At 38.5% G+C, this 12,769-nt stretch overlaps 1 protein-coding gene across 12 annotated transcripts in view; it reads right to left on the bottom strand.

Annotated features, from left to right (window-relative positions):
• GTF2H2 (general transcription factor IIH subunit 2) overlaps positions 1–12,769 on the bottom strand; it is a 34,248-nt gene that overhangs the window by 15,396 nt on the left and 6,083 nt on the right. For 6 of the 12 annotated variants that reach the window (XR_012413720.1, XM_005557101.5, XM_005557099.5 and 3 more), the window contains exons 4-8: positions 12,413–12,449; positions 12,001–12,087; positions 11,289–11,339; positions 10,858–10,912; positions 6,118–6,223 (exon numbers count right to left, since the gene is read on the bottom strand). Coding sequence is in view for 11 of the 12 variants with exons in the window: in XM_005557101.5 (XP_005557158.1) it covers positions 6,118–6,223; positions 10,858–10,912; positions 11,289–11,339; positions 12,001–12,087; positions 12,413–12,449 (336 nt within the window). In the remaining variant the exon portion in view is untranslated. Of the gene's footprint in view, positions 1–6,117; positions 6,224–6,855; positions 6,979–10,430; positions 10,551–10,857; positions 10,913–11,288; positions 11,340–12,000; positions 12,088–12,412; positions 12,450–12,769 lie in introns of those variants that run through there. The other 6 variants (XM_045393836.3, XM_015451592.4, XM_065546367.2 and 3 more) reach the window with 4 other exon arrangements.

Here is a 12,769-nt window from a genome sequence, read left to right as displayed (position 1 = left end):
CCCGACATCATGAAGCTTACATTCCAGTGGCTTGTTTCATACAAAGTCTAAAGTATACACTAAGAAATACAACAATATATGGATAAACTTTAAAAAGTGGCAATATCATATGGATCAGCTTTAAAGTATATAGATGTGGCTTCAAAATAGTAACACACATTTCTTTCTCAAAGACTATATAGTAGTCCCCTCTTATCTGCAGAGGATACATTCCAAGACCCCCAATGGATAACTGAAATCAAGGATAGTACTGAACCCCATATATACAGTCATCCTTCGGTATCCTTGGGGGATTGATTTCAGGACCTGCTACGGATACCAAAATCTGCAGACACTCAAGTCCCAGATACAATATGGCATAGTATTTGCATATAACCTATACATATCCTCCCACATGTTTTAAGACATCTCTAGATTATTGATAATACCTAATACAATGTATACTATGTAAATAATTGTTATCCCCTTTTAGGGGATAATGACAAGAAAAAATGTCTATTTGTTCAGTACAGGTACAATTTTTTTCCAAATATTTTCGATGTGTGGTTGATTGAATTCACAGAAGCAGAACCCAGGATTCGGAGGGCTGACTATACCATGTTTTTTCCAATAGAGGCATACCTTGGAGATACTGCAGGGGTGGTTCCAGACCACAGCAATAAAGCAAATATCACAATAAATATTTGCAATACAGCAAGTCACATGAACTTTCAGGTTTCCTAATGTATATAAAAGTTCTGTTTACAGCCAGGGGTGGTGGCTCACACCTGTAATCCCAGCACTCTGGGAGGCTGAAGCAGGTGGATCACGAGGTCAGGAGATCAAGACCATCCTGGTAACATGGTGAAACCCCGTCTACACTAAAAATACAAAAAAATTAGCCGGGCGTGGTGGCAGGCGCCTGTAGTCCCAGCTGCTCAGGAGGCTAAGGCAGGAGAATGGTGTGAACCCGGAAGGCGGAGCTTACAGTGAGCCGAGATCGTGCCACTGCACTCCAGCCTGGGTGACAGAATGAGACTCCATCTCAAAAAAAAAAAAAAAGTTCTGTTTACACTATGCTGTACTCTAATAAGTGTGCAACAGCATTATATCTTAAAAAAAAAGTACACACCTTAATGAAAAATACTGCTAAAAATCAACAGAGCTGTCAGTGAATAATATCTTTTTGTTGATGGAGAGTCTTGCCTTGATGTTGATGGCCACTGACTGATCAGAGTGGTGCTTTCTGAAGGGTGAGGTGGCTATGGCAATTTCTTAAAATAAGACAAAGTAGTTTGCTACATGGGTCAACCCTTCGTTTTATGAAAGGAATGCAAATGCTGTTTGATAGCATTTTATTCACAGTATTACCTCTTTCAAAATGGGAGTCATTCCTTTGAAACCCCACTGATGCTTTATCAACTAAGTTTATAGGGTATTTTTTTTTTTTTTTTTGAGACTGATTCTTGCTCTGTCACCCAGGCTGGAGTGCAGTGGTACAATCTTGGCTCACTGCAACCTTCACCTCCTGGGTTCAAACAATTCTCCTGCCTTAGCCTCCCCAGTAGCTGGGATTACAGGCATGCGCCACCATGTCCAGATACTTTTTGTATTTTTAGTGAAGACAGGGTTTTACCATGTTGGCTAGACTAGTCTTGAACTCCTAACCTCAAGTGATCCACCCGCCTTGGCCTCCCAATGTGCTGGGATTACAGGCATGAGCCACCACACCCAGCCAGTGTGGATATTTTGAACTCCTTCCATGAATGGCATTTAGAATGGTGAATTCTTTCCAGAAGGTTTTCAGTGTACTTTGCCCAGATCCATCTATGGCAGTCACAGCCTTATGATATGTATTTCTTAAATAATCAAGATGTGAAAGTTCAAACTATTCCTTTATCCAAGGGTTGCAGAATGAGTGCTATGTTAGTAGACATGAAAATAACATTAATCTCCTTGTACATCTCAATTAGAGCTCTTGGGTGACTGGGTGCATTGTCAGTGAGCAGTAATATTTTGAAATAAATCTTTTTTCTGAGATAGATCTCAACAATGGGCTTAAAATATTCAGTAAGCCATGCTGTAAACAGATGTGCTGTCATCCGGACTTTGTTATTCCATTTGCAGAGCACAGACTGAATAGATTTAGCATAATTCTTAAGGACTCTAGGATTTTCAGAATGGTAACAAACATTAGTGCCAACATCAAGTCACCAGCTGTATTAGCCCCCAACAAGAGAGGAAGCCTATCCCATGAAGCTCTGAAACCAAGCATTCACTTCTTCTAGCTATGAAAATCCTAGATGGCATCTTCTTCCAACAGAGGGCTGTTTCATCTACATTGAAAATAAGAGGCCAGGTGCAGTGGCTCACGCTTGTAATCCCAGTATTTTGGGAGGCAGAGGCAGGAGGACTGCTTGAGCCCAGGAGTTCAAGACCAGCCTGGGCAATGTGGCGAAACCCTACCTCTACAAAAACAACAACAACAAAAAATACAAAAATTAGCTGGGTGTGGTGGCACATGTCTGTAGTCCCCCCTACTTGGGGGGCTGGGAGAATAGCTTGAGCCTGGGAGTTTGAGGCTGCAGTGATCCATTACTGCACCACTGCACTCTAGCCTGGGTGACAGAGCGAGACCCTGTCTCAAAAACAAACCAACAACAAAAGAAAAGAAAAAGAAAATTTAATATTTAGTGTAGTCAGCTTCATCAATTATTTTAGCTAGATCTTCTGGATAACTTGCTGCAGCTTCTACATCAGCACTTGCTGCTTCCTCTTGCACTTTTTTTTTTTTTTTTTTTTGGAGACGGAGTCTCACAGTATCGCCTGGGCTAAAGTGCAATGGCACGATCTCAGCTCACTGCAACCTCCGCCTCCTGGGTTCATGCAATTCTCCTGCCTCAGCCTCCTGAGTAGCTGGGATTATAGGTGCATACCACCACGTCTGGCTAATTTTTTGTATTTTTAGTAGAGACAGGGTTTCACTATGTTGGCCAGACTGGTCTCGAACTCCTGACCTCATGATCCGCCCACCTCGGCCTCCCAAAGTGCTGGGATTACAGGCCTGAGCCACTGTGCTTGGCCCCTCTTGCACTTTGGTTTTGGAGATAGCTTCTTTCATTAACCTCATGAGCTCAGCTCTGTTAGCTTCAAACTTTTCTTCCGCAGCTTCCTCACTGCTCTCAGCCTTCATAGAATTGAAGAGAATTAGAGTCGTGCTCTGGATTAGGATTTGACTTAAAGGACTGTTATGGCTACTTTAATCTTCTATCCAGCCCATTAAAACTTTCTCCATATCAGCAATAAAGCTGTTTCACTTTCTTATCATTCATGTGTCCACTGAAGCAGCACTTTGAATTTCCATTATGTTTTTCTTTTTTTGAGACAGAATCTTGCTCTATCATACAAGCTGGAGTGCAGTAGCACAATCATAGCTCACTGCAGCCTCAAACTACTGGGCTCAGTCTCCTGAGAAGTTAGGGACTACAGGTGCTCACCACTGTGCCTGGCTATTTTTTTTTTTTGGTAGAGATGGGGGTCTTGCTATGTTACCAGGGCTGGTCTCAAACTCATGGCCTCAGGTAATCCTCCCATCTCAACCTCCCAAAGTACTGCAGTTACAGGTAAGAGCCACCAGGCCCAGCCAAGCACTTCTAATTTCCTTCAAGAACTTTACCTTTACATTCACAATTTGACTAAGTGTTTAGCACAAGAGACCTAGCTTTCAGCCTGTCTTGCATTTTGACATACCTTCCTCACTAAGCTCAATCATTTCTAGCTTTTGATTTAAAGTGAGACATGCGACTCTTCCTTTCTCTTGAACAATCAGAGGCCACTGTAGGGTTATGATTGGTGTAATTTGAGTTTTTTTTTTGTCTTAGGAGATGGGGGGCCCGAACAGAGGGAGAAAGACTGGAAAACAGCCAGTTGGTGAAGCAGTCAGAACACACATAATACTTATCAATTAAGTCTGTTGTCTTATATGGGCCCAGTTTGTGGTGCCCTAAAATAATTACAATAGTAACATCAAAGATCACTGATCACAGATCACCATAACAGATATAACAATAATTTACAAAGCTTGAAATATTGCAAGAACTACCAAGTGTGATATAGAGGCATGAAGTGAGCACATGCTGTTAAAAAAAATGGCACCAACAGACTTGCTCAACACAGAGTTGCCATAAACTGTCAGCTTGTTAAAAAAAAAAAAAAGTTATCTGAAAAGTGTAATAAAAGTGCAACAAAATGAGGTATGCCTGTACATACACACCTATGATCATGTTTAATGTATAAAAATTAGGCACAGTAAGAGATTAACAATAATAACTAATAATAGAACAATTAAAACAATGTGCTGGCATCACTACTCCTGCACTTTGGGGTCATTATTAAGTAAAATGACACAAACACTGCAATAGTTTTGACAGTCAGTAACAGTTAATCTGATGACTTAGGCCATTACATGGGTGGGCAGCATATACTGTGTGGATCTACAGGACCAAGGGATGATTCACATCCTGGGCAGGACAGAGAAGGAAGGTGTAGGATTTCATCACGCTACCCAGAATGGCATACAACTTAAATCTTATGAATTATTTATTACTGAAATTTTCAATTTAATATTTTTCAGACCAAGAATAACTAAAACTGGAAAGTGAAACTGCAGATAAGGGGAGATTACTGTAAACCTCATAGTAATTCGGTCATAATAATCACGAACATTAATCTTGTATACCATTTAATTAAAATGATAGCTTGTAGAGTTTTAAGTTGTGGTGACCAGTTTTCACCTATACTAAATAGATGTTTCTATGCTTTCTGCAGCAATTTTATCAGTTAGTTATAGCTTTCGTGCTTATGTTTTCTTTTTTTTTTTTTTTTTTTGAGACGGAGTCTCGCTCTGTAGCCCAGGCTGGAGTGCAGTGGCCGGATCTCAGCTCACTGCAAGCTCCACCTCCCGGGTTCACGCCATTCTCCGGCCTCAGCCTCCAGAGTAGCTGGGACTACAGGCGCCCGCCACCTCGCCCGGCTAGTTTTTTTGTATTTCTTAGTAGAGACGGGGTTTCACCATGTTAGCCAGGATGGTCTCGATCTCCTGACCTCGTGATCCGCCCGTCTCGGCCTCCCAAAGTGCTGGGATTACAGGCTTGAGCCACCGCGCCGGCCACCTGCTTATGTTTTCATTGTTATCTTCTCAGCTGTCACTGGTAGACCCTGCTACTGTACTTACCTCTATTACATGTGTTACCTCCTTCTCATCCACTTCAGAACTAGAAAAATATCTATTATGTAAAGTTATAAAGTCTGAGCCAGGGCAGACTACCCAGAGATAAAATATGTAAGCTTTAGGGAGGCTGAGGTGAGCGGATCGCTTGAGGCCAGGAGTTCAAGACCAGCCTGGCTAACATGGTGAAATCCCATCTGTACTAAAAATACAAAAATTGGCTGGGCATGGTGGCACACACCTGTAATCCCAGCTACTAGGGAGGCTGAGGCACAAGAATCACTTGAACCCAGAAGGCGGAGGTTGTAGTGAGCTGAGATCATGCCACGGCACTCCAGCCTGGGTGACAGAGCAAAACTCTGTCTCGAGGAGGAAAAAAAAAAAAAAAAAAAAAAAAAAAAAAATATATATATATATATATATATATATATATAAGCTTTAACTATACCAAGTATTTCCTTTCGGGTCTTGGCTCTATTCCACATAGCTGAACTTGCCATATCTATTAATTTACAGATATATGAGGTTGGTGCAGAAGGAATTGTGGTTTTGGCCATTATTTTCAAAATAAATTAATAAATGTTAATAAAGGTACAACCAACCTACAATTATTATACTACATTAAATCTCATTTTAATAAAATATTTTTTACCAATATATTTCTTTTGTACTATTGATATTGCCAACAGTTTTAAATTATATTTTTATAAAACCTTTAACAATATCCTATTAAAATGTAAAATAGAAATTACTAGCCAACACCACACTAAACATCATAAATGACATTACATACTTTTCGTACTTAATAATTTTGTTATAGCTGTGTTTATGGGCCCCATATTAACACATCATTTCAACTTAACTCATTTAAAAAACTTCTAATTCAATTATACATAATGTATAATACTAACTTTAGAGTTTGCATAGCCATGCTTAGGGAATTATAAAGAGATGGCTCTCCATGACAGGTCATATCCACAGCTTTCTTCAAAGATGTTATATGTTTTCTTGGGTTTCCTAAAATAGAAATAAGATCTTTAAATAAAATCCTATATATTAAAAAAGTTTCTTTCTCTCAAAATTTACATATCTAAGATGTTAAAGAACAGAATCCTTTCAATTTGCATTTCTGTTGGAATTTTATCTCAAATATTTTGTAAATAGTCTCACTTCATACTGAAAAACATAATACAAATAATCTCCTTATAGACTAGCATACATATTTTAAGATAATATTAACCTAGAGTGCATTTTTTTACTCTTTAATATTTCCACATTTCATCATTTTTAAGATGAATACATTTTCACATTTTAACATCTCTGAAATCAGCATGTGTTTAATAATCACTGGTAGCCAGCAGCACTTGTAACATAGTCTTTGCCTGCTCATATGTGAACCTACAAATAGGTCTTCACATATTGTTGCTTCAATTACATTATGTACATTGTCCTCTTCATGGTGAGTTTAACTGCCATTTAAAATGTTTTTAAGGCTGGGTGCAGTGGCTCACGCCTGTAACCCCAGCACTTTGGGAGGCCATAGCATGCAGATAACCTGAGGTCAGGAGTTCAAGACGCACCTGGCCAACATGGTGTAAACCCCATCTGTAGTGAAAATGCAAAAATTAGCTGGGTATGGTGGCACACACCTGTAATCCCAGCCACTAGGGAGGCTGAGGCACAAGAATCGCTTGAACCCAGAAGGTGGAGGTTGCAGTGAGCTGAGATCACACCACTGCACTCCAGCCTGGGCAACAACAGCAAAACTCCATCTCAAAAAACAAACAATAAAATGTTTTTAGAAAGGTTGTTAATACAAAAGGCTATATTTTTATGTAGAAAGGTGTGGAACATAGAAGTGAGGCATAAATTTATTATTAATGAAGCAAATATTGATGGAAGAATGCATGCAATCCCGTATTTTTCTTGAGGGAAGAAATCAAGAGGTTTACAAGACCTAAGAAAGGAATAGTCCCACAAATAGACAAAGCTGTGTTATCTTCTCTTACCAAATAGCATCTGAAAAGATGGTCTATCTTATGCCAAGCAATTCAAATGAAGGGGGGAGAAGTTGCCAAATCCTTCTTTTTCTTTTTAATATAAAATTTTTTTATAGACAGGATCTGGCACTGTTGCCCAGGCTGGAGTGTAATGGGGCAATCTCGGCTCACTGCAACCTCTACCTCCCAGGCTCGAACCATCCTCCCACCTCAACCTCCCAAGTAGTTGGGACTACAGGTGCCCAGCACCACACTCAGCTAAATTTTTTTTTATATTTTTGGTAGAGACAGGGTTTCGCCATGTTGTCCGGGCTAGTCTTGAATTCCTGGATTCAAGCAATCCTCCGGTCTCAGCCTCTCAAAGTGCTGGGAGTACAGGTGTAAGCCGCCACGCCCAGCCCCCAAAGTGACAGACATGTCAAATTACCAAGAAGCTAGTATAGCCAACTCATATATCATTTGATATTGTGTCAAAGTTTAACTACTACGACTTTTCCTTCTTAATGGCTTATAAAAGTATACTGTAATTGATGGAATCTGAGTTTCAATGAAATATAGTATTCCGTAAACATTTTCCATTTCAGCACTGTCTTCGTATCAAATCATTAAATTGATTTTGTCATAAAATATAATCCATCAAAGTATACTTTTAAACGTTTAATTTTTAATCTGTCACTATTACACATAATGTTACAAAGAGTATTTTTGTAGAGTGATCATTCTCCTTCCATAACATTTCCTAAATATAATTTCAGGAACAATTTTTATGCTGTTCTAAAAAATGCTGAACTAATTTATAAGACTATCAGCACTATAAATAACAGTTTCTCTGTGGTTCCACAAGCAACATATTGCTTTTGAAACTTAATTTTGCTCATTTAAAATATATTAAAAAATAAAATGTTATGGAATTGGGTGGAGTTTTTTTGGATTACTAGTTTCCCTTATTTAATTTCTGGGTTTTTTTTCTGTGTGAATCATGTCTTGTCTATTCATCAACTTGGGAGCTCCCTTGAGTTTTTATTCATCTGAATAAGTTTTAAAATATTAACTATTTGTAATAAATATTAACTATTTGTAATAGTTAATATTTACTGCAAGTATTTTAGATTCATAAATTTTAGAGATGAAAAGTACCTCACTAAGCAGACCAAATCCCTCACTTCATAAGTGAGAAAATTAATCTAAATCTAAACAAGTGAAATGACTTGCCCAAAGACATATGCCTACTTAACTGCAGGACCAGCAGCACCCAAACCTAGATCTCCTGGCTCTCTATCCACTTCTCTTCCTACCCTACAAAATTATTTTTAATCTCCCACTGTGTTATGGGTATAGGAAAAAAGCATACCACAATAGTGTCAGTGTGGTTTACAGCAGTGGTCTGATTGGAGGAAAAAAGGTGGCTTCAAGAGGCCTGTCAGAATCTCCAGAGTATTTTTCATCTTTACGTATATGACTTCCATAGAAAACTGCTGGGGCTGAACACAGTGGCTCACGCTTGTAATCCCAGCACTTTGGGAGGCTGAGGTGGGTGGATCACCTGAGGTCAGGAGTTTGAGATCAGCCTGGCCGGCATGGTGAAATTCTGTCTCTACTAAAAATAAAAAAATCAGCCAGGCCTGGCAGTGCACACCTGTAATCCCAGCTACTCGGGAGCGGGAGGCAGGAGGATCACTTGAATCCGGGAGGCGGAGGTTGCAGTGAGCCAAGATAGCGCCACTGCACTCCAGCCTGGCAACAGAGTGAGAGACTCCTTCTAAGAAAGACAGAAAGACAGACGAAAGACAGAAAGAAAGAAAGAAAGACAGAAAGACAAGAAAGACAAGAAAGACAAGAAAGACAGAAAGAAAGACAGACAGAAAGAAAGAAAGAAAACTGCTGGTAATTTGGGGTGGGTAAAGTGAGAGGAAAGTATTGACCCTATAGCCCTACCTTGGAGGAACCATCTTCTTCCACTACATAATAATCCTGCTTAGTTCATATGGTGCTGACCCTACTTCTATCCTCCTCTGGGCATTGGCAGGCAATCGAAGCACACAAACAAAATACTTCATTCACTGGCCACTTTGTTCATGGATGGGCAAATCATAAGTCAGGCCAGGCCGGGCGCGGTGGCTCAAGCCTGTAATCCCAGCACTTTGGGAGGCCGAGACGGGCGGATCACGAGGTCAGGAGATCGAGACCATCCTGGTTAACACGGTGAAACCCCGTCTCTACTAAAAAATACAAAAAACTAGCCGGGCGAGGTGGCGGGCGCCTGTAGTCCCAGCTACTCGGGAGGCTGAGGCAGGAGAATGGCGGAGCTTGCAGTGAGCTGAGATCCGGCCACTGCACTCCAGCCTGGGTGACAGAGCGAGACTCCGTCTCAAAAAAAAAAAAAATAAATAAGTCAGGCCAATCAGAGTTCTCCCAAGACGTGTGCTGAAGCTATAGGCTACGGGTACAATGTAGACTGGGACAATTAAGAGACATCTTTTCAACTTCCAGAAAATCTATCCGAGAATGAAGCCCGACAAAGCCAGGACCCCAACATACACAGCAGCTATGTATGGAATTGGCCCATCTTTGAATATAGCCAAAAATGTTCCTTCTGCACCTAAGCTAGCGTGACATTCTTTTGGTTACTCACAACTGAGTTTCTTGGATCACTCCAAGCCAATGTACATTTCACTCCTCGCCAATGTACATTTCACTCCTCACTGCATTTAATGAAAAACTACTAATGAAGAAAGTATGTCATTTCCCTTATGTGTGTTGGCAAGGATAAAAGGTTGAGAACCAGATTTAAGGGATAGCGTGTTTCACAGAAAATAAAATAGAATCAGTGATGCAAATTTGTAACAGCATATATACCAAAGCAAATTTAAAAATGCCATTACTACGTTTTGCAACTAAAATTCAGTTAGGTATGTCATGGAAGCAGAAAAATTGATTCATTAGCAATAGCTACAGTTTAATTTTTATACTTTTTCCCTTTTAAATTAGATGCTTAACTTTTTAAGAATTTAAGATTAACTGGATTTTATAAATGATTACAATAACTGTATTTTAATATTTTCAGGATAAGGCCGGGCGCGGTGGCTCAAGCCTGTAATCCTAGTGCTTTGAGAGGCCGAGGCGGGCTGATCACAAGGTCAAGAGATCAAGACCATCCTGGCCAACATAGTGAAACCCCATATCTATTAAAATACAAAAAATTAGCATGGTGTGGTGGTAGGCACCTGTAGTTCCAGCTACTCAGGAGGCTGAGGCAGGGAATCCCTTGAACCCGTGAGGCGGACTTTGCAGTGACCCGAAATCACGCTACTGCACTCCAGCCTGGTGACAGAGCAAGACTCCGTCTCCAAAAAAAAAAAAAAAAAGAAAGAAAGAAAGAAAAAAAAATTTCAGGATAAGCACATATAGATTTTAAATAAAAACATTTATATTCAATGTAATTATTATTTGCCACTATGAAGAACTCAATTTAGAATAGTTAAACTTGTATCCTAAGAATATAATGGTGGGGGAAATGTTATTAAATTGTTTCCCCTAGAGAAGACTGAGGAACCCTTCACGTTACTTATTAAGCAGACATACAAACAGGGCTACGAGGTTGGGTAAATAAAGCAAAGTCCTTGAGTCATGTAAAGGTAATTTTATGCATACCTGAGAGTTCAGTCAATTTTTCAGCTCTTTTACTCTTAGTCACAATTATTCCAATCTTGAAATAAAAACAAAAATTATTATTAATCTAACAAGTTATTTCTTCCCATTAAGAATATATATAACTATTCCTGTAGATCATATTGGGGCAGAAAAAAAAAATTTACATAGCTAAAATAAACTAGTAATTACAAAAGAAAGAAGCAACAGGTGAGAAACTTTTTCTCATGGTGTTTTTGGCAAATAAATTTAGCTATGAGTTCACCATACATTGTTTAACTTTTAGAGTTATTATGCTTTTCATTTTTAAGTATACCGGAAACTGGTTAAACAATTTGGGTAATTCACAAAATACATGTCCAATTTTTAAAAATAAATTACATTTGGAAGCAAAACATGAATCTAATTCTGAATTCTATCATTTATATACGTACCTGACTAATAGGATTTTGATCAAAATATTCCTCTACAAAGTATTCCAACAACTGTTTAAATAAAAAAAGACATACTAGATAAAGGCAAAATAACAATCATAAAGAACATGTCCAAGTGATGTTTCAAGCATCACTTCTTATGACTTTTAAACTTACAGATTTTCAAAAAATTTTAAGTAATAAAAATATTAAACAGTAAAAACTTTAATTTGAAATGGTGGGTAATGAGATAGGTTTGAGCTAGGTTTTAAAAGATGGAACCATTTGGATGTGTCAGAAAAAATTTCAACGAGGAAAAGATCCAATGAAGAGAGATGGGAGAATGAGCAGAATTGAGAATAGGTTTTGATAAATTAGGAATAATATGAACATATTTGTAATCTGAGGAGACAGATTTAAGTAAGGCAAAGGAGAATGAAGATTCAATAAAGAAAAGGGATAACTGACAAACCAAGATCCTGACGTGGGGTGGGAGGATAGAAATTAAAAACACAAATAATTAGCTATGTTGGTTTAAAATTTCCCTAAATGACCTGGCAGTACTTCTACTTAGCTATCATTAGTACTAACTAAAAATACAAGGCAAAAAATAAAAAATATTGCATTCTTTAAAAATATCCTTTAGAATCCAGTGTTCTTCCCCACTTTCTTAGTAGAAGTTTAAGTGATTTTGGTATAAATTTAAATGATTTAGTATAAATTTAAATTTTACCTTTAAAGTACATGTCAGTCTATTAGGCTTTAAATCTTGGTCTTCCATTGTTCTTGATCCATCTACTACCACATAAAGGTGGCGCATCTACCAGAAAAAAGAAAGGGCCAATTTCAAGTACTTGTTTTGTTTTGTAGAAACTGGGTCTCACTCTGTTGCCCATGTTGGTCTCAAACTCCTGGGCTCAAGCAATCCTCCTGCCTTGGCCTCCCAAAGTGCTGGGATTATAGGCATGAGCCACTGTGCCCAGCCTCAAGTGCCATTTTGATTAGTAAAAATAGCATTTAATAATTTCATATTCTATGCATATATTTTTAATGCAACTTTGTTATTTCACTATTGTTTTTTCTAGCAAGTCAGAATATTTCTCTAACCTAAACTAGTTCTGTACTAGTAAAAAATAATGACATACCATTCCAAGTCGAACTTGTCCATGGTGCTCAAATACTCTGTTAAAATTACACAAACATTTTAATGGAATTCAATATACTATCCCCCCCAACACACGAAAAAAATACAACTTTCCAATTGACCTGCTTTCTCTTTTTTTCTAATTCTGATTAAGAATGTCATAATGTGCATTTTTAGTGGAGTAAATAATTAACTTATGGAATACAATACACATAATTATAGGTATTGTAGATAGTCTCTAAAGACCATTTCCTGCTGAGGCAAGGGTAGGTGGCTAGTTCTTTCCCCATAGTCAGAAGGCAATAGGTCAGTTTCCCTGAAACACAGCTGAAGTGAAGTACTGAGGAGTGTTTATAGA

The sequence above is a fragment of the Macaca fascicularis genome, chromosome 6 (genome assembly GCF_037993035.2).
Source record: "Macaca fascicularis isolate 582-1 chromosome 6, T2T-MFA8v1.1".
NCBI classification, from domain to species: Eukaryota; Metazoa; Chordata; class Mammalia; order Primates; family Cercopithecidae; genus Macaca; species Macaca fascicularis.
Note: the sequence above shows the minus strand (reverse complement) of the source record. Positions and strands in the feature narration are given on the sequence as shown.